General features: G+C 33.0%; 1 protein-coding gene across 1 annotated transcript in view; it reads left to right on the top strand.

Moving 5' to 3' along the window:
• The window catches only part of LOC134250344 (polyribonucleotide nucleotidyltransferase 1, mitochondrial-like), a 40,289-nt gene that overhangs the window by 10,745 nt on the left and 7,044 nt on the right, over window positions 1-22,500 (top strand). Inside the window, exons 12-21 of the mRNA XM_062732707.1 lie at window positions 155-251; window positions 3,337-3,439; window positions 4,749-4,819; window positions 6,323-6,359; window positions 17,439-17,508; window positions 20,298-20,387; window positions 20,794-20,951; window positions 21,130-21,201; window positions 21,642-21,705; window positions 22,070-22,150. Coding sequence (XP_062588691.1) covers window positions 155-251; window positions 3,337-3,439; window positions 4,749-4,819; window positions 6,323-6,359; window positions 17,439-17,508; window positions 20,298-20,387; window positions 20,794-20,951; window positions 21,130-21,201; window positions 21,642-21,705; window positions 22,070-22,150 — 843 coding nt within the window. The remainder of the gene's footprint in view (window positions 1-154; window positions 252-3,336; window positions 3,440-4,748; window positions 4,820-6,322; window positions 6,360-17,438; window positions 17,509-20,297; window positions 20,388-20,793; window positions 20,952-21,129; window positions 21,202-21,641; window positions 21,706-22,069; window positions 22,151-22,500) is intronic.

Here is a 22,500-nt window from a genome sequence, read left to right as displayed (position 1 = left end):
GGGGTAGTTTAAATTTCAAAATGTCTAAATTATGATCAGTGGGGTAGGGTGGGGACTCATTATGTATTACAAGGGGGAAGTCTGGTAAAGAACAGAATGGTCAAAGCTTCTCAGGTGAGCGATGTGGCCCATGGGCCTCTTGTTGGTGTTTTAGATCTTTATCCCTCCATGACAGAAGATGATTTAAATCAGTACATCCAGAAGTGTATTAAACAAGTCTTCAGGGAGAATATATTTTCTACAGGAAAAAGGTATTTTATTCAGAATTTTTTTTTCAATCTATTTGTATTCAGTTGAAGTTCTTTGTATTGAAAATCAATTCTTAAAGGTCAAGTATAATATTTTTGTGATAATTCATAATTATTCATTATTGTCAACCTCTGAAGCAATATGAATGACATTCTGAGGTCTATTTATTTTTTTGTCATCAATTTCCATCACTAATAGTCGTTTGAACTTACCTGTGTGACAAGTGGATCATTTATTGTAAATCGCTTATCTCCCTTGTTGCGTGACGTCATCAGAGACAGCGTGAAATAGGAAGTGCATGCTATATTGCCGTGTTTGGAACATTATTGTTTGCGAGATGTTGCCATGTGGGCTTTTAACTGTACCAATAAATCGGAACAAGACATGAGTATATATTTAAATTCTTACGCACCTGAAGTTGAGGGAAATATGGTCATTCAATTTAAAAAGAGATGGTTTTGAGCCCAATAAACACGAAACACTATAAATATAAGCGACATTTTACATAGACCAGTTTAGGCTACATTTCAATTAATTATAAAATTATCTCACGAATATCTTGGTTTTATTTCAAATTTAAATTGCATTTTCCAATTTGTCAGTTTAGGTATTTATAGCCGCAATACTGTTTTGAGGGAAAGTTTTTTTTTATTCTTGTTACAGTGCTCAACAAGATCACAAGTACCTGACGATTGGTTCATGTACTTTGCCCCTCCCCCCCCCCCCCCCCCCCCTACTGAAAATAAAACTAAGCAAAATATACATGAATTCCTTGTCCATCATACCAATACTTCGATATTTTATATTTTCTGCTTTTGTCAAGTTTTAGAGATTGGCCCTTTACATTAGAGCATGCAATCGGTATATATACATGACTGAACATTACGCGGCGCCAAGTCAAAAGTACATGTATTTCGGCGTAAACCTCTAATATGCTGGAGTAAAAAAAAAACACTAGCAATTTTCATACACTGTGAAGAAACAATCTCTAAAACTTGACGGACAAAAAAACGGAAGGTGTGGTATAATAGACAAGGAATTGATTATCTGCCAAGTTATCGTGTCTAAAAAAAAATCTCAGTTGGGATGGGATATGTCCCGGAAATCCCCCCCCCCCCCCTCTAAATCCGCGCATGCATGATATCTGTCTCAGAAAATACTTACTCAAGAATGCGTTCATTTACTTCCAGTTGTCCCTTTTCTAGAAAATGTTTATATTAAAATTGTTTCCATTACATATTTATTCAAACAATAAAACTTCAGTGTTCATGCACGCAAGTGATTGTTCCTCAATTTTCTGCCCGCAGTTTTGTTTTCCTCCAGCACTTATTTTCTCTTGTGCTGGCGTCTTGACATATTTACCACAAGAGCATATGAAATCAGAATTTATACTTAAAATAGTTTTTTTTTCTTTTTCTAAACTAAATTAGGGTGAAATAATTCATATTAAAATATTTTTAGAATGAAAGCGCTATGTGACAAAGATTTTCAGGCCTGAATGAAGCAATTAATGTCCGTTGAGGGGGACAACAAAGAAATGTTACTTCGGGAGGAGGGGGGGGGGGCAAATAAAAATTACTTGTTACGCATAAATTAAAAAGGTTCCAGACAAATGTTGTTACCACAGGTATTTAGGGACGGGGAAAATTCATACCCTCTGATACTAAAACAGAACGTTCTGTTTTAGCATCAGAGAGTATGAATTTATAAAAGGATTAAACTAGCCTTCTTTCCCCTTAAATTTTGTATTTTTCGGTTGTAATACTTTTGAATATATCATAGAAAAATATTATTTTAAAGTAAAAAAAAAACCACTGGAGTACGGAACAACCGAGGGGGGGGGGGGGGGGTCCAAGCACCTGTGACAGCTACATCTTCGGATTCCCATGCACCTATGATATATATCCGACGATGACGTAATTTCTGTTGTTCCGTTCATTATAGTATACTTAACATAAAAAAAATCGCCGTGTGCCCGGTTCAAACGGCTATGCAATGTAAAAAAAAGAAGAATTCTATACTTTTTCACTATGTCAAAGTCCTGGTCCTATATGATGAATAAGAAACAACACATAAAATCAATTTTCCGCAGTTAAATATTTTTGCGGAAATACTGAGCACGCTCAGTAAAAGGCATTAGATACAAATTACATGTATGTACACTCGTTAGCTTCTGCAATGATCCCTTGTAAGTTGTGTTATTTATTTAAATTTCCACTTTCACCCTTACCGGCTTCGGACGAAACAGGAATCGGTCGAAGAAGAATAATCAATTTGCGTACTTTCTTGACTCAAATATACAAAGCCTATTCTTAACAGACAGATCTATGCATAACTCTGATATATCAACATTTCTGTTCCCCAAAATTTGCCATAATTTGAGATAATCAAGAGCACTTTTTACTATGCTTATGTAACTAGATTTTGTCGAGTGTCTCTAATGACGTCACAAAAAGGGGAAGTAACTCTTTTGATGAACGTTATTTTAAGCGATATTTGAACAGGTAAATAAAGAAAACAACGAGGTTTAAAATTAAACGAATATTGTAATTCCTTCTTTTTAACCATTATTTACAACAAATATTATATACAGGTATATCTATTTCCTTGATATTTGACCTTTAAAGTACCTTAGATATGTAAGAAAAATTTATTGAAAATACCTCCAGTATAAATTCTTTCACAAAATAAAATAAATTTTTCATATCTGAATCACTTTTAAAAATGTTAGTTTATTGGGGCTAAAATTGACTTTAATCACATATATAGTCTTTTGTTCATGAAAAGCCACACTCTCTTCCTAGGAAGAAAATTAAGAAATGTTAAAAATTGGGAGGGATCAAAAGTTTTTTTTTTTTTTCAATTTATGGACCCAAAGGGTAGGGTTAAGCCACAATATGTATTATGTATAAATTGTATATTTGTTGTACATGTGTGGCCTCTTTATGAAATTCAACCTTAATATCTTAAATCCTTTGATATCTTTTAGATTTTTCCCATCGAAGTTAAGATAATGAGGTTATATTGTGTACAATTTACTATTAATTGTCATTATGCTTATGACATCTTTGTTTACAATCTGACCAGGTGTGATGGCAGAAGTTTAACACAGCTCAGAAATATTTCCTGTAGTGTAGATGTCCTCAAACCCCTGCATGGATCCTCTCTCTTCCAGAGAGGTCAAACACAGGTCAGGTACAACAAAAAACGAAAATATGTCTGCTTTTTTTGAAACTATAAGCAGACTTGATCCTTATTCCTAACATCTTCTTTCAGAGATATTTATCTTTCTTAGATAGACATTTCTACAATGTTCAACAGTAAAACTCGTTTAGTACGAACACAGATATTGCAAATTTACAGATAAAACGAAGTCATCTTGGATCCCCAGCTATATAAATTTAATCAATTTCTAATACAGTTATAACAAATTATGAATATAGTGAAGTAATTTCATAGGTCCCAGCCTTTCGTTATAACAGAGTTTTACTGTGCAGTAATTTTTGGAGGGTAGGCACTCTTTGTGTCATAACTTTGTGATGGTGATCTATTAGAAGTAACATTTAAAGATTTCCCTAACCAGAACCAAGGTCATTTGTGCAAGGTTAACATGCAGCCATTGGGACCTGGAAATAACTTCACTATATATCAGTAGTATCTCACACCCATTTGTTATTAGTACATGTATGTGTCACCCACATGGCCCAGTGGTTAGAGCATCTGCTACTCTTGAGTTGCAAAGTAAGGAGTTGATCTTTATGTTGTGGGTTCAAATTCCACTGTAGCACACGGAGACCAGTTCTTCGAATGAGACCATATAAACTGAGGTCCTGTGTCACAGTAGGAGCTGGCACATAAAAGATCCCTTCCTGTTCAATGGCCATACATGTAAGTGCCATGTGTAGGACAAACTTTCATCCTTCCACGTGGCATCTTCATATGAAGTGAAAAATTCCCAAGAGGGATGTTAAACAAGATACAATCAATAAATATTAGTAGATCATTATGTAGCAAATTTGCAATATTTGTATATGTTTTCTTTCAAGTATGACTACCATATACATGTATGTTCAGGGAAGTATTAAAAATACTTAGTAAAACTTACTTGGGGTATAAAAGATTTGAAATCCTAAAAATAATCACTAAATTATTTTTTACAAAGATTTGATTTCATAAAAAAAATTGCTAGCCCTACCCCCCCCCCCCCTCACACACACACTTAAAGTAGGTCACTGTGACCTACTCATGGTTTTTTTTATAGCTTTATTAAAATATCTTCAGTCCTAACTGACTAAGAATCATCCAACTTTGTCAGTTGATGCAACTTGGGTCTTAGGATACACTTTCCTATATCCAAATATTTGATCTAAGTTCCTAATTAAAAAGTTATACTGTATTTCTGAAGTATACAGTTTAAGAATACTATACAAAAAATCAAATTTAAAAAAAGACAAAGTTTAATATGTATAGAATAAATATGTTCTTGTCTGTTCTTTTAGGTTCTGTGCACCATGGCTTATGATTCTTTAGACATGTCATTAAAGTTTGATCCTGTTGCACAGCTCATCAGGTAATACATGTACATTTATTTTGATTGTTTTAACTGGTATACATGTATTAAGGTTTATTGGCCCTTAAAATTGGTAAGAGAGACAACTTACTGGGCCCAATCACTATTTTTTAACATACAAGGGGTTATCAAAAAGTTTGTGGACTGATGCTATAAAATTAATATTATGTATACATTTAATAATAAAAGTTTGAGAAATGTTGAAAATTTTAGCTTGATTCATTGACAATTAAGCAAATCATCATAAAATAAAAAGGACAATATACGACCACCTGGCACTGTCGTCATTAAAGTTTCATGACGTCAGACAACGTCATGATTTCTCAATGCCTACTCCTTCTGTCTCTTCATCAATACACTTATCTGAATGAGATTCCCAAGAGTTAACTAAAACTAAAACCGTTTCTTGTTTATATGACACTATAATGTCATGAACAGTTTTCAATGCATATGAAATTATAAATGAATTTATATATATAACGAAAGATCCTCGCTTGATTATGCCTGTATATTTTGCTTGTTGGAGTTCAATATCTTTACACATCATCAACGCACTTTTTGACGTGATTTACTTTTCACACCTTGATTACAAATCAACATTAACAGTGCATCCCTCATCTTTCTGAATGTCTTCTGGCATTAAAAACAAGTACTCTGGGTGCATTTAATTTCTCTGTAGCCATTTCAAACATTCCTAGGTCTATAAATGTTTTTCAGGGACAAAACTTTATACAGTGTTGGAAAAAGAAACACCTTTTCTTTTTTTTACGTTAATTATTTGGACACTCCATACAAAATTTACAATAAAAATTTATAGAATAAGATAAAAATTGAGCATTTTTCAAAACAATTGTGTCCCATCACATACCTGAATTAACAGGATTTTTGGATGTCAAATGCTCATATCAAAAAGTTTTTCTCAGTTACACTTAAGTCGATAAAAACGTCATCTTTGAGGTTGCGCTGGTGGGACATAACATTGCTTACAGAAACATTGCTAATTTATTAAAAAATAAAACTTATGATCTGCGGTTTATTCTACAGAAAGAAAAGATCATGACTTACTAAATATTTTAAAATTCATTGATGTACCTAAAGCGGTTTTAATTTTATCGCATCAGTCCACGAACTTTTTGAGAACCCCTCATATGTATTACAAAATCTGTTGCTTTTTGTTTGTTTTTTTTTTTTTCTAAGCCATTTGTAAAATTTTAATGAAATTTGTGCTTAAGTAATCAAAAACCTTTTGTAAATTTACAAGGTCTGAACATATCTAAGCAGATATTCATAAAACTGCTTCATTCTTCCATTGTTTTATGAAATGAAGGATTATAATAATATAAATACCTGTGTCGTTAAATGTTTTCTGGGTTGCAAACAAGTGATACGGATGGTGTATGATATATAATTATATAAAAGAATTCAAAATTTGTCTCCAGAAAAGTGTAATGTTGTCATATCGTACAGCTATGGCTACAACATGTTCTCATTTCTTTCTTGCAGTGGTGCAAAGGAGAAGAATTTCATGTTACATTATGAGGCAAGTAAAAGTATATTATGTTTTACATGAAGCTCATGTCAATTCATAACTCTAGAGAGATTTTGACAATGAACTCTGTCATTTATCTATCTGCCTTACAGTTGCAACTGCTAAATTTCCATTACTGTAAACGTATTACATTTGGCTGTGTATTCTTTTTAGCAGCTTTGGCAGATTGCAGTAACAGCTAAATCAAGTACAACGCTAAATGTCTCGCACGCATACACATAAATAAGAATATGAAGAAATACACTAAATCAAATCTACGCTAACTTATTCAAAAGTCAATTTCCGCCAAATATCGTACATGCTAAATATAATACATTTACAGTATTTGACCTTTTCTGCAGAACAAAAGTACATTAACATTGGGTAATTGTAAGAAAGTATTGCCCTTCGGGCTTTATGGGATTTGATCACATGACCAACCCGTTTTAACATCCCTGGCCAATAAAACTCAAAAAATGATACCTTATTTCTTAAAAGTTGCTTTAAACAAAGATACAAAGTTAATGTAATTTTTTGAAATACGATTAATTGCACAAACTTACATGAAAGTGTGGTAGATATTTTTCAGGAGCATCGATATCAGCATTGACTGCAAGAATGAATATAGGGCTTGTTGGTTTTCACGTAAACGTATTTCAACGATCTAATCACTGTCTTTCGAATAAACATTAAACACATTTTTCAAACAGTTCATAGAATGTTCCCCCTATAAAATTTGTAATCAATAATTTTTACCATGAGCACAGACATTCTTTATATAAATCTATGCTAAACTCCTTACTAGAATACTGACAATCCGGCGCCAAAGATTTGTGATATGATCAGTGTAATTCAGGAATAGAGACGTGCGTTTTTGAAAGCCTTGATTTAAAATGCAACTGTAACTTGGAATAAAAAAATAAAAGTAAGAGTCGAAAATGATGCAGAAAACGAAACAAAATATTGCGGGTGTGGGAAATTTTTTTTAATATTATTTTTTGGAAAGTTATAAATTACGTGCGCGCGGGTCCGGCGACCAAGATATTGAATTGGTGTGGCCTAAATCAGGAATGTCATAAAAAAATTATCAGATCAGAAACACCTATCAAATCTGTGCAGTTGAAATGCACATTTAACTTAAGAATGAAATACTTATTTAGTCCACATTGATGTGATGTCCTTTGCCATTTAAACACTGTTTATTGAAGAAAGTAGCTGAATAATGTAGGTTTCTAAAGCCTAGCCAAGCCAGGCTGTTTCACGAACCTCCCTATGCCATATTTAAACTCCGTGATTTTAGTGATAAAGTAGTAGAATAGGACACTGATTTTGTTATTGTTTATTCAAAAAGTTTAATCTATATAAGGTACAAACAGATTTATAATTAATGAAAGGCTAATTTTAATGCTACCAAAGCACAAATTGTCTGGCAGATTCTATTCACAGGTAACAAACAAGAATGGAGGCATACAACTAAGGCAAGGACAATCCCCTGCTCTGAGAAAAGACATTTCTCAATTCTAAAAGATATATTTTTCAAAATTATATTGTTTATATCATCTTTTACACATTTAATTCTCTATTTCATTGCTTTAATATTTATTAATAATTCAATTTTCACGCATGTTTTTAAGATATGTGAAAACAAAAAAGAAAAAGCTTCATGTATGATTCGAACTCTCTCCAAGGCACAAGGTTTAATCCAAGGCCGACCACATTAACCACTACGCTATGAAATATGCATTATCGACGTCTGTTAGTGTGATTTTAATGAACAGATTTGTTTAAGCGTAAATTTTTTCAGAAATTTTCGATTGTCATATAGAATGGGTTCAGATTCTATTTTTTGGACAAATGAAATAGATTTTACATTTACGTTTCCATCATTTAAGTGTTAACGAAGAATGGAGACTTAACCCATTCATGTTCAAAATTCATTTTTTTATAGCTCTAGTAAACCCATTTTCCACTAAGTATGCTTAACTGTCAACTTTGAAATAAAGATTTTCAAATAATAAGTCGTTCAGAAAAATATAATGATAAAATCTTTGGAAGATGACATTACTGAGAACATGATTTTAGAAAAAAATTAACTTTTCTGTGAATTTTGAAAATTGCCAAAAATTTTGTCTTGGAGCGGGGGATTGTCCAGGCTTCATAGGTCTCCTTTCTTTACACTTTGGTGCTAATTAAATGGAACAGAGTGACCTAATACGTTTCTCTATAGAGAAACGATCAATTGTATTTTCTAGCTGAGAAGTAGAATAGAAAAAAGTCCTTGTTGTTGTGAATGATGCAGAATAGCCTCCTCGGTCTCGATATGTTGTTTGAAATATAAAAGCCACGGCTAATGCCACAGCTTTTATCTGTCAAACGATATTCTGCATCATTCACGAAAACGCAGGCATTATTTCTTAAATATAAAAAACTTTTTGTATGATGAATGGACAAGAAAATATACAAAATGCCATAAATCATCACACAACAACAAATAAAAGCCTGAAAGCAAGGGACCACAGATATTATAGTTTGATTGTTTTTCATAAAATCATTCATGATTCCGTAATTTTTTTTTCCATTTAAGAACTATGTACCCATTTCAAATAATAAAGTTTCAATAACTATGTGTTTTGACTTATTATACTTTACAGTGTAAAATTAAAACAAAAAAAAAATAAAACTGAAAAATCTTTTTAAAATGTTTAATGTAAATGTTAAACACATATTCAATATGATCACTGCAAATATGTCTTTATAAAATATACATTAAAGCAATGGATTCATAAATGCATGGGTTTCTGAGTTTTTAGCTCACCTGAGCCAAAGGCTCAAGTGAGCTATTCTGATCAAAAGAACCACGTACTCTAACTCTTGATTCCCGCCTACATTTTGCATCCTTTAAATTCAATTTTAATGGCAATTTGGCCATTAAATCTTGGTTTAGTACAAAGAACAGTTCTATGGTAATTGATTAATCATTTTAATTCCAGCTCTAGATAGTAAATGATCATTAATTTCAGCTCTCAAAAAGGGGGGTAGACGATATTTTCTAGTGAAATCGAACTTTCAAGAATCACTTTATTTTGAAATAGTCTTAGATATGATTATATGTATTTCATATCTTTTCTTATGCTGTACACAAATAAATAAAACATATATAAATTATTAAAATACAATTATTTAGTTGTAAATAGCTTTAGAATTTGTGAAAAATCAACATTTTTTCTTTTTTTTGTCTATAAAGATATGTTCCCCCCCCCCCCCCCCGTGAAACACAAAAAGCTTTGGCATAAATTTGTAAAATGACAGTCTATATTACCTGTAAAAAGGAATTTTTGTTTCATGGGGGGGAAAGATGTTTTAAAAATATTTTCCGTTTTCCATTGATTTCTATAGTGAAATACTCAAGTTTTACCATAATTATAGAGTTATCTTTCTTTGGTATCCCAAAAAAGTAACCTTTTATGAAAATTCATATAAATATCTATAAAAATTCTGAAAATCATTCAAATATGTTAACTTTTGAAAATTGACTTAGAGCTAGGCGGGAGAACAATACTATCGTTCGTGGTTCTTTGTTCGTTGTCTGTCGTTGTTGTCGTTGTCATTGTCGTCATCATTGTCGTCGTAGTTGTTGTCTTTGTAAACTTTTCGCATTTTCATCTTCTCAAGAACCACTGGGCCAATTTCAACCAAACTTGCTTCAAAGTATCCTTGGGTAAAGGGGATTTAAGTTTGTTCAAATGAAGGGCCACGCCCTTTTTCAAGGGGAGATAATTATGAATTAGAGAAAAATAAATGGCATTTTAAAAAAAATCTTCTTCTCAAGAACCACTGGGCCAGGAAAGATGAAACTCATATGGAATCATCCTCAGGTAGTGTAGATTCAGATTTGTTCAAATCATGACCCCCGGGGCTAGGGTGGGGCCAAAATGGCCGACCAAAGTTTAACATAGGAATATATAGGAAAATCTTTAAAAATCTTCCTTCTCAAGAACCACTGGGCCAGGAAAGATGAAACTCATGTGGAATCATTCTCAGATAGTGTAGATTCAAATTTGTTCAAATCATGACCCCCGGGGCTAGGGTGGGGCCAAAATGGCCGACCAAAGTTTAACATAGGAATATATAGGAAAATCTTTAAAAATCTTCCTTCTCAAGAACCACTGGGCCAGGAAAGATGAAACTCATGTGGAATCATTCTCAGATAGTGTAGATTCAAGTTTGTTCAAATCATGACCCTGGGGCTAAAGTGGGGCCAAAATGGCCGACCAAAATTTTACATAGGGATATATAGGGAAACCTTTTAAAATCTTCTTTTCAAGTACTTCAAAGCCATGATTAGTGATATTTTTCTATTTAAATGGAATCATCCTCAGGTAGTGTAGATTCTAATTTTTTTCAAATCATGACCCCTTGGGGGGTTAAAATTCAAGCCCCCCCCCCCCAGTAAACTTTCACTTCTGATCTGATATGTGTTTTTAATCTAGCCGATGTGCTCAGGTGAGCACTGTGGCCCCTGGGCCTCTTGTTATTTTTTTTTTCAGCAATGGTACTTTTTTACAGATAAAAGTTTACACAGTGATCTAATGTAATGATAAATTTGAGGAGGAATTATCCAATGCTATATAAATCTATGCTATCCTAATTTCACTGCAGATATTTAATTTTTCTCACTTGTTTGTTGAACAATTGCGCAACAAACAGATTGTCATTTGTATCTGTACACAGTCCACGGGGATTACTCAGTCCACAGTCTATGAAACAGAGGAACTGTCCATCCTGGTCTATGATGTGGACACAGTCATTGTTATCATCAGATATAAGGATGTGACTCTGACTGTCTGTGGTAATTCCTCGTGGACAGAATGGTTTTTTCTTTGGACCAGGAGTATGTCCAGTGTACCTGAATCTCAGTTTCCCGGCCTGATTGACCACCACTACTGCTTTAGCTTCCTCATCAGGCACACAGATATCTAAGTTCTTATTCTCAGTTATGTATCTTAAAAAGCGAGCAGTAGGTAAATACAGACGTTTACCTTTATCAAACTGAATAGTTTGTTTCTCTGTGGAGCCAGAGTAACGAACAACTTTTGTTTGTTTTTCATCGTTACTGTCCATGATAACCAGGGGGTCACCAGAGGAGGTACTACAGACACCTTTAGGTATCCAGTTCTGTAGTTTGATCACCTCCTCTATCTTCTCATTCTTCACAATGTTCACAGTTCTATCAGTGTAATCAGTATAAACTAGATCTCCACTTTTTGTCACTGCTATGCCCCCTGGTATGTTCCCTGACTTGGTTGTGATTGACTTGAGTAGTGATCCCTGATTGATGCTGTAGAGTTTCATGGTGCTGTCATTTCCACTTGTCCAGATTTCTTCATCACTCAGACAGGCCACATTGCTAAGTTCTCCATACCAAGTGTGTATGTTGGTGTCTATTGTGGTGACAGTCTCTGGTTCATCAATCAGCTGTTTGACTGGAGGAGAGGATCCAGCTTCTGGTGATTTCTGTGGTGTCTTCATGCTGTAGCCATGTTCATCTGATGTTAAAGAACTTGATGATAAGGCTCCAAATATTTTACTCATTTCTTGGATATTTCCTGGAATGAATTTGGGTAAAGATGGTATAATTTTGTGTGGAAGGTTTCTGTATGTTTGTACGTTGGATGTGACACTTAATAGTTTTGACAAGTCATTGGTGTCTGTTGCAGTTTCCATTGAATCAATTTCTTCTTTGATGACAGAAATGTTCTTGTTTATTTCCTCCAGCTGTTTCTGTAGAGTTTGTAACTGTGTGTTTTTCATCTCATCAACTTCATATTTAAGTTTCTTAACAAGGTTGTCAATTTCTCTGTGCCAATCCTTTCCATGTTTTGTGATGGCTGTTGAAAAATCTCCATATTCCTTTTCTAACTGACTCATTCTGTTTTGTACATCATAGGCAATGTCTTGATAGGTTGGATAAATTGTTTCATTTAATTCAGCTTGTTCTTTCATGAATTTATTCTTTTTTCCATCCACAACTTTCAAAATTTCTGACACCTTATGACCAAGATGTTGATCAGATCCAATGCACGTAGGGCAAACGGGAATGTCACAATGATTACAGTACATTGTACATTGGTGTTTATTATGCGTTTTACATGGAGGATAGAGGGGAGTGGATTTTCTGTCTTTGAAGTTCACAATTTTATGAGCTTTAGAGAGGTCAGCAGAAAAGTGTTCTCCCACACATGCCTTACATAGGTTGACAAGACATGTATCACAGTGCATCTGTACCACAGCAGTCTCACACAGGTCACATCGCAAAACATCCTGTGCACTGGTACGGGGGTCCATGATTAAACTTGTAACTCTGAAGTATAAATATATACATGTAAATATGTGTAACAAAAAAGGAGGAAATGTATGGCTGGATCAGGAATCAAACCTGGGACCCCTGCACCACTATAGTTAGGTTCTTTACTGACTGAGCTACTCAGGCCAATATTATCCATGGCCCAAACCATTACTCTTTCTCATAGTTAGGTTCTTTACTGACTGAGCTACTCAGGCCAATATTATCCATGGCCCAAACCATTACTCTTTCTCCTTACCAGGTAAATGCTTTTCACCCTCTAAGACACAACAGAAGTTCTTATTAACCCAGACAGGAATTTTACCTGTAAGTCCAGAGATGGTCAATGGCACCAAATCTATGACAATAAAGTGGGAAATGACTTCCAGAAACAGGAATCAAACCAGGGACCCCTGCATCACTAATCTGGTGCTCTACTGATTGAGCTACAGTGTACCGAGGTTGATCTCCATGGCCCAAACTATTACATAATTAAATAATATGTTAAAAATCTGCTTATTGTAACAGTACATTGCTAAATATTTACATTTCCAATAAATTTCCCCTATGATTCTTTACAAAACAAAATGAAGTATATTTTCTCATGAACTACATTAGGTATATCACGAATAAGCATGAATATCTCCATTGTTACGTCATAATACCGCTCTTGACGTCAAAAAGTCAAAAAATATAGTGCACATTGTTTTGTTTTAAAAGTGACAGTTGAACGGCGTAAATTTCTGGCAATTAAGTCAGTAGAAAAATAATGTAAATATAAGAAATGAATTTAATTTTTGAAGATTCATGAGGTATATGAACTACAACGCTTCACGCCGGCATATTTATCATGAAGCGCTAACGCGCTTCATGAAATATGCCAGCGTGAAGCGTCGTAGTTCATAACCTCATGAATCTTCAAAATTTAAATTCATTTCTTAAAAAAACAAGACCTATGTTTCAAGATCTCACCAGAGAAGAGCATGCTATGCAAGCTGGATAATAGAATACAGAATTATACAATCATTATTAGTCAATATCAAAGATTAGACATTACCTGTTGTAAAACAGTAATGGCTGCCACCTCGTTGTTACTGGAATTCAGGTCACATGACTTACCTGTGTTATCTACCTGTCAGGTATTTTTACTTCCTGGTCTGTAGTTGGGATTTAAATTTAATGGTTTACTGTATACCTTTTAGTGTTATGGAGACCATAAAGATCATAAAATTCATTTTTTAAAAAAAGACTAGCATTCATACCCCAACCTTTTACCCCAAAACTCACTACCTTAAAAAATAAATAAACAAAAACAATAGCAACAAAATCTTTAGATCTCAGGAATTTTCAGAAGGCAAATTTAAGAACATAACAATTTGAAGTTTTAGGACACCTACTAGAATAACTCAAGTAATCATAATTGCAATCTTGCAATTTTTAAAGCTTGTCTACGCTGAAAGCTAAAATCAGCTCACCTGAGCCAAAGGCTCAAGTGAGCTTTTCTGATGAAAATTTGTCTGTTGTTTTTTGTCTTCATAGTTGTTGTTGTAGTCGTAAACTTTTCACATTTTCATCATCTTCTCAAGAACCACTAGGCAAATTTCAACCAAACTTGCTACAAAGTATCCTTGGGTGAAGGGGATACAAATTTGTTGAAATGAAGGGTTACACCCTTTTCCAAGGGGAGATAATTTTGAATTAGAGAAAAAATAATGGCATCTTTTAAAAATCTTCTTCTCAAGAACCACTGAGCCAGGAAAGATGAAAATCAAATGGAAGCACCCTCAGGTAGTGCAGATTGAAATTTGTTCAAATCATGACCCCCCACATAGAGTGGAGCCACAATGGGGGATCAACGTTTTACATATGAAATACATAGGAAAAATTCTTTAAAATCTTCTGCTCAAGAACAGCAAAGCCATGATTATTCCTAGTTATATGGAAGCATCCCCTGGTAGTGTAGATTTAAGTTAATTCAAATCATGACCCCCAGGGACTGGGCGGGTCCACAATGGGGTAACAAAGTTTAACAAAGGAATATATAGGAAAAATCATAAAAAATCTTCTTCTCAAGAATCACTGGGCCAGGAAATATGAAACTCAAATGTAAGCATCCTTTGGTAGTGTAGATTTAAGTTTGTTCAAATCATGACCCCCAGGGCCACAAATGGGGTCACAATGGATGATCAAAGTTTTACATAGAAATCTAATAGAAAAATCTGTATAAATATTCTTCTCAAGAACAATAAAGCCATGATGAGTCATATTCATATGGAAGCATCCTCAGGTGTAGTGTGGTACAGTGCTAGTGATCCTACTGGGTATCTGGATTAGCTCACCTCAGTGTAGTGGAGATGATCTTATTGCATACTCCAGTGTTGACATTAGCATTTACATCCTTGGTTCATTAGATTCAGGTGCAAGTCCTTTCCCAAGTAACCATTAGCCTTACTTGGACCAAACTTATGTAGGATGCACACTACCAGACCTGTTTAAGTTGCTGAATCTGACCTATATTTTCCAAGCATGTTTCCATAGTATTTTTGGTACTCACTTGTAACAAATTTCATTGAGCTGATTGGTCAGTTAGAAAATATCGCCAGTGCCTCGATTAGCATATGAATCTATTCTTACGTCAGAAAATCTAGTTCTGTCAATCTGTTCATAATGGAAAGGCCAGCTAGAATTTACATTCTTTTAAAAAATTGCATGTGAGCGCAGTTAGGTACAATTTTCTCCTTTCACATATAGATAGATTTCAATAAAATACAGTGATCAAGGAGAAAGTTGTACCTATCTGTGCTCGTATATTTTAAGGGCTTCAAAGAGTGGGGCGGGGTCAAAATTCAATGGGAATTGGATGTAAACATGATACCCCTACCCAAATAAAAGATCTATATCTTTCAAAATCACGTTTCTATTTTTTGTAAAAAATGGTATTTCATATAGGTTCACATATCAGTGATTAGTTACATACAAAAATTTGAGTAAGATTCAGACATTTAATTTTTTGTCAATTTACGAGGGGCCGCAAGTCACCTTATCCTTTGGTGTGTTATTTGCCTTACTTTTGAACATTTGTCAAGGTGAGCTTTGTAATCTTTGATAAGAAATAATTTCCTTTATTACATTTTCAACAGTGAAATACTGTTATTTATTCATTGAATAAAATGATAACCTGTCACAGTATGAAAGAATATCAGATGTGCCGTAAAACTCAAGATTTTGCTTCCCATAACAGAGTGTTGTAAAAAAAATTCTGCCTTGACTTGATATTAGATAGATTGAAGTAAAAAACCCATTCTAACAGAGAATAAAACTGCCAAATTTACCACAAATATGTTGCTAAAACCCATGTTTACAATGTTTTCACTTCACTTAGCTATGTCATCCCAACCTCTCAATTATGAAGTCATGTAGCCCATGACTGTATTAATAACAAAAAGACAGAGAAAGAAAAAATCAAAGAAAATGTAATAAAAAGAAAATTCAATTTTTTGTCATTGAATGTGGATTTATTTCACTTGTGAGACAGGATTTTTTTCATATTTTCACTCGTGCTTTGCACTCGTGAAGATATCAAAAAGTCCTGTCCCACTCGTGAAATAAATTCTATATTCAGTGTCAAAACATTGAATTTCCTCTATATGATTGTGTATATGATATTAAGCTTGTCCTAGCTTGGGTAAAATTATTTAAGTTTGATCAGTTGAAGGGTCACACCCTCTTCCAAGGGGAGATAATGGGCCCAAATCATGGCTCTGGAATGGGATTGGGCCACTGTAGAGGATCCAAGTTTTATATTCTAGTACTGGTATGGGAAAATCTTTGAATCTTTTGAGTGAATGTAAGGGAGGGTGTGTGTGTGAGTTTAAAATCCTTTGTATATATACCGCTACGTAGCAAGCAATTTATATGGAATTTTGTTTATATACAATGGAAATGTAAATAAAAAAAAAATTAAAAAAAAAAAAATCTTTGAAAAATCATAAAAATATCAAAATTTCTCAATTGATTTGTAAATAATTCCAAAGCTGTGTGAATTAATTCATTTTTTTCAAATTATGAGCCCTGGGGTTAGGATTGGGCTAAAATCCAGCAGAAATGTAATAATACATTTGGAATTTAGATTTATAAAATAACCAAAGTTGTGTAAGTTTTTTTTTTCTTTTTCAGATTATAAACTCTGAGATTAGGGCTGCACTAAAATTTGGGAATCAAATTTTCATACTGCATAGATGGGGGGGGGGGGGGGTCTGAGGAGAGGGGGGCTTCTCTATAGCAAGAAGGCCCTATTAGTCATATAAATATGCTGTATTGAAAAATATCCAGGATGCATGGATTCAGGTTTGGAATGCTTTAGGCCCATGTAGCCAGATTAAAACTACAATATGGGGTCATTTTTTTGTGAACAAAGATGGAAAATTTTCAAAATAATGTTTTGAAATCTTCTGAGAATATAAATTGACTCAGCTGAGCATTGTGGTCTAAGGGCCCCCTGTTCTGGTTTATTTAGGATTGAACAAAAAAATATTTCTAAAATTTAGATGCAAACTAATACTGTGCATTTTGACACACAGATATGTCTGAAAAACTTTATTTTAAAAAAAAAAGTTATCTACTTCAAAAAGTTATCTACTTCATGATAAAATTTGGTCATATTGTATAGCTTCCAGTTTATGAAGAGTCAAATTAGAGATAAAGGAAGTGGAGACATCCCATTACGTTAACAATTGTTTTACTTTTAGTTTCCAGCATATGCCACCAATGAAATAGGAAGACCTGGTACAGCAACAGCCAGAAGAGAAATAGGACATGGTAAATTTGTAGTACATAAAATAAGCAGTGGAGAATATGTGTTGAAATACTGAAATTCTCTTTGATTCTCTCTTTTATTAAATCAAATGTTAAAAATACATTTCAAAAATCCAGAAAATAATTTAAGAGACATAAATTAGTCACAAGGATTAAACAGGGCAGGATGAACAATAAAAGTCCTCTGATTTCCAATGAAAGTTTGATATTTTGATCTGTCTCTTGTTTTGTCTCACTCTGCTAAAGGGAGAGAACTCTGCCTCTCAGACCGGCACATGCTGATGCTGACGATTCTGTTATATTTAGGTCTACATTCAAGGTGTGCCAGTCAGAGTGGGTCATTCCTAGTAGGTCTGTGCTGGTCAGCAAAGGTTGTTTGGAGGGGGAGAGGGGAGGGGGAGATGATGAAAATTGCATGTGTTTAAATTGACACACATTGACACTGACCTTAAACTTTGACCCCTTTGTCAGCATACAAAATGTGCCAAGTCTTACAAATGCTTAGAGAACAGAGTCTGGGCAACTGGAACTCAGAATTAAATATTAATTAAGGATATGCAGGGGATTTAAATTAAAAATGGATGTTAAGTACAGTATTGATATACATTTAAATAAGAAGATAGATTTTATACAATAAATATTAATCAGTTACAGAAATAGATTATAGAATTAGATGAAGAAAGAAGCAAAGTGGTGGCACCAAACAAACAAGACAATGACACATGTATGATGCTAGCAAGTTAATGTTTATTAACAGCTTGCATACAAAATGTGTCAATCTCCTGAATGCATGACAGTATTTAAATCAGCAAAATACTGATTAAGTTAACTTGATATTAATTATTGTGTTACTTTGATCAGTAATTTGATAGTGTTAAGAAGAATCAATTTAACTACAAAGGAATAATATGAAATGTATAAATGAGTGAAACAAAAACAAATCCAAAACAAAAACAGAGATCAAAATGAAACAAAATCAAAAAACAATTATTAAAAGTTTTTTTTTTTAATGAGGTAGCTATTTTAAATTTTTCAACATTCATTTAATTTTCTAGAAAAAAGTCCCAAATGAGGAAAAAATAGAATTATGAAACAGATATCCTTTTTTTATTTACATAGATTTGAATTAGAAGACTTTAAACTATGAAAAAATGTTTTTTTAAAAAGATTATGATAAAGTTAACTTAATATTAATTATTTGTTACTTCAATATGTAAAACTATATAGTGTTAAGGAGAATATTTAAACAACAAAGAAATAATAATGATATTTTTGAATGAGTGAAACCAAATCAATCCCAAAACAAAACACTAAAATGAAAATGAAACCAAATCAAAACTGAGGGAAAAAAAATAATGAAAGTTCCAAAACAAAAAAACTAAAATGGAAATGAAGCAAAATCAAAACTAAAACAAAAAAAAATAATTAAAGTTTTTAAAAACCTGATGTATTTCTAATTTTTAACCATTCATTTAATTTTCCAGTAAAAAAGTCAATTCCCATATTGGGGATAAAAATATAGATTGAATTATGAAACAAATATTCTTTTTTCTATTTACATGGAATTAAATTTTAAGACTTTTAAACATTTAAAATTTTGAAATAATTAATTAAGGAAAAAATTACATTAATTTTACAGCACCCCTTACCTGTATGACTTTGAAATAAAGTAATAAAGGGATTTAGTGTGTTTCTCCTTTCTTCTTTCCAGATGTCACATGACCCCTGCTGGCCAGTCTGAGCTTTCTGATTGGTCAGATCGTCTGTGACATTTGTTTGTCTCACTAGTGATCTCCCCACATGCTGTTTGCTGTCCTTATAGAATGGATTTACTTCCCCTGTTTGTGATAGTCTCACCTGGGTTTACCTGGGCTAATTACTGACACTCTTTATGTTGGGGGGACCCTGTTGTCCCAGATTAATGTTATATCATTGCAAGTGAGAAAATGTGTTTAGTACAAAGAAAGGAAAATGAAATGCTATTTTAGACAATAAATGCTTAAAATATTTATATTTTTTCTGTCTCAAGAAGCTTAAATGCATTAAAAAAAAACTTTTTATAGACTTTACTTTTTTGTTCAAAAATTATTTTTAAAAGAAAAATAAATAAAAAACAAGATACTGAATTCTTGAATTTTTACAAAGTTTTTTTTTTTTTTGAAATTGAGATATCTATTATTAAATTTATTTTTAGTTCCCCAAAATAAAAAAAACCAAGTGGTTTTATATATTTAAATTTTAGAGTTTTGGTGGATTTATTAGATATTTACAAAATCAAATCAAAGGAAAAATATTAAACTAGAAGAGAATTATTTCCTGATAAATGTGAAAAGCAAAAAAATAATCATACACTTGTTTTAAAGTATTCATAGCTACATTTGTATAAAGATAAGTATTAAAATATTATTTTTAGTTCACTTACATAAATGTATTATCATTATTATATAAATTGCTTCATAAAATGAAGAATTCTGAAAAAATACAGAAAAATAACATCATTGTACATTCTGTTTAAATTGTACATGTAATTTGAATTTATAAGTTTTTGATCAGTTTGCAAGGTGTTAGCCTAGTATTATTCTTTCTCAATTTTGTTTTAAAATTTAGTGATAGGTGTATAAACATTTTCATAGAAAGCATTGAATTAAATTTCAAAAAAATTATGCCACCCTTATCTCATAATAAAATTTACATTAATGATTTAAATGTTTTATGTTGAAAAATAAGAGCAGCACTTAATGACACATGTATTGGACACAAAAAACTAAGACACAAGTTTTATTTTTTAACAGGTGCCCTTGCAGAGAGAGGCCTGAGACCGATCATCCCAGACAATCTTCCCTTTACTTTACGCCTCACTTCAGAAGTTCTGGAATCTAATGGTGGGCTCTAAAATTCTATTATTATAACATATTAAAATTAGTAATGAGTAATTTCCTTTATTTTAAAAATACCTATAAATTGATATAAATGTCCATGAAATATTAGTTATAATGAACCAGTGTTTTACTGTGGAATCACCAGTGTTTGTGAGGGACCAATGTTCGTGGATTTTATGGGTCACCCTTATCTACAAATTTACCATTTTATAATTTACAAAATCCCTGTGAACAATATTACTTTGTCAACATATTTTTTTCATTGAATCTTTCCACTAAATTACGTCCCTACTAAAATAAAATTTTTCTTACCCATGAACACTGATCCCCACAGATTAAAATGATTCTCCAAGGTTTACATCTTTTATCAATGGTGATTTTTATGATGACCCCGCTCGGTAAATTGTAGGATCCTCCTCTATGGCTTCTGTCTGTGGGGGGAGCCTGGCTCTGATGGACGCGGGGGTCCCAGTGAGGGAGGCGGCAGCAGGGGTGGCCATCGGACTGGTGACCCAGATGGACAAGTACGGGGATATAGCATCCCACAGGGTCCTCACTGACTTAATGGTAGGTAGAATGTAATGGGAGGGGGGCATCGGACTAGTGACCCAGACAGACAAGTAAGGGGATAACGCATCCCACAGGATCCTCACTGACTTAATGTTAGGTATAATGTAATGGGGGGGTGTCAAAGTTGCTCTACACTGGTGAAATGATTCTAAGTCTTTATTTTATTATCATTTAGGGTATAGAAGATTATTTTGGAGACATGGATTTCAAAATTGCAGGAACTAAAAATGGAGTCACGGCATTGCAGGTTTATAGACTTCTTAAAAATAAATGTTATTTTTTTATGTTTTTTTTAATTAATTTTTTTTTTTACTGAAATTAACGCACGATTAATAGACAAATTTCACATTCCTAAGAGTTATCTCCCGTTGTCGGCGTAATGCTCATTTTTCCCACTTTGTCCTTTGTAAGTTACCTGTTAATATTTTTAATCTTCAAACGTTATCGGAAAATTTCGAGCTGTATCTTGATTACCAGAATATGGGGCAATATGAAAATGTAATGAAAATATTCATACAGATTCTATTTCTGAGATACTGACCCATAAAGATGGTAAGGTTATAATAGGGAAAACAATGTCTTATGCCAGTTGACCCCGCAAAGGGGAATAACTTTTGTAAATGTGAAAGTCGTCTATTGTAAAGGAAACAATGTATTCTGATCTAAAAATTGTTTATTCTTTTGTAGGCAGACATTAAATTATCCTTTTTACCTTTAGACATTGTATTTGAGGCAATTGATGCTGGTAAAAGTAAGTGTGTTTTCTTTAAGAAAAATGCATTACTGTACTATATAGGATTATTTTTGCCCAATCTTGCTTGCAAATGGTTCCACCTAGACAGTTGTTTTCAAAGAAAGATAACTCTGCCTTGTTTGATTCAATTTGAATTCGCTTATCTAACAAAGTGCCAAAGATATGAAATTAGAATAATTTCCTATATACAATATATTTATATAGAGAAAAAAATTAATTAATTGACCATGTATTTAAAATGTAGAAATTTAAAAGTTTTTTTTTATTTAGTAGTACATAATAACATATAGGGGCTGAAGAATTTATATGTTGTTAGACTTAGTCTAGTGAATTGTACCATAAAAAATGCTTCCTTTTACAGGTGGAATAAATAGAATGTTAAAGATTATGAACTCTGTGATAAGTAAACCAAGGGAACCTAAAAGTAACGCCCCAGTAACAGGTAGGGACAGGTAACCTTTTTTACCTTGAATACAATTTACCTTTACAGTAAAATGCGCCTATAGCCAGTATGGTCATAATCAATTGACGCTTACAGCAAAGTGATTTTCATCTCCAATGGCTCTAAAATATATTACCGTAAATCTGGAAATTTTTACGTCGATTTTATTTTGTGAATCTGGGTCAAAATGCTGTTGATTAATTTTACGTTTCAAAATTTTGCAAATGACCACTACTTTGTTTACATTTCCTTATTGTTGAATTATTTTTTAGAAAAATATTTTTGCGAATGCAATGAACTCGCAAATTTGCTATATTTATCTACAGCAAAAATTCCAGTTTTACGGTACA

This window comes from Saccostrea cucullata, unplaced genomic scaffold (genome assembly GCF_032062105.1).
Source record: "Saccostrea cucullata isolate Sc308-1 unplaced genomic scaffold, CSIRO_AGI_Scuc_v1 ctg5192, whole genome shotgun sequence".
Taxonomy (NCBI): Eukaryota; Metazoa; Mollusca; class Bivalvia; order Ostreida; family Ostreidae; genus Saccostrea; species Saccostrea cuccullata.
The sequence above is the reverse complement of the archived record's forward strand: the minus strand, read 5'-3'. Positions and strand labels throughout refer to the sequence as shown.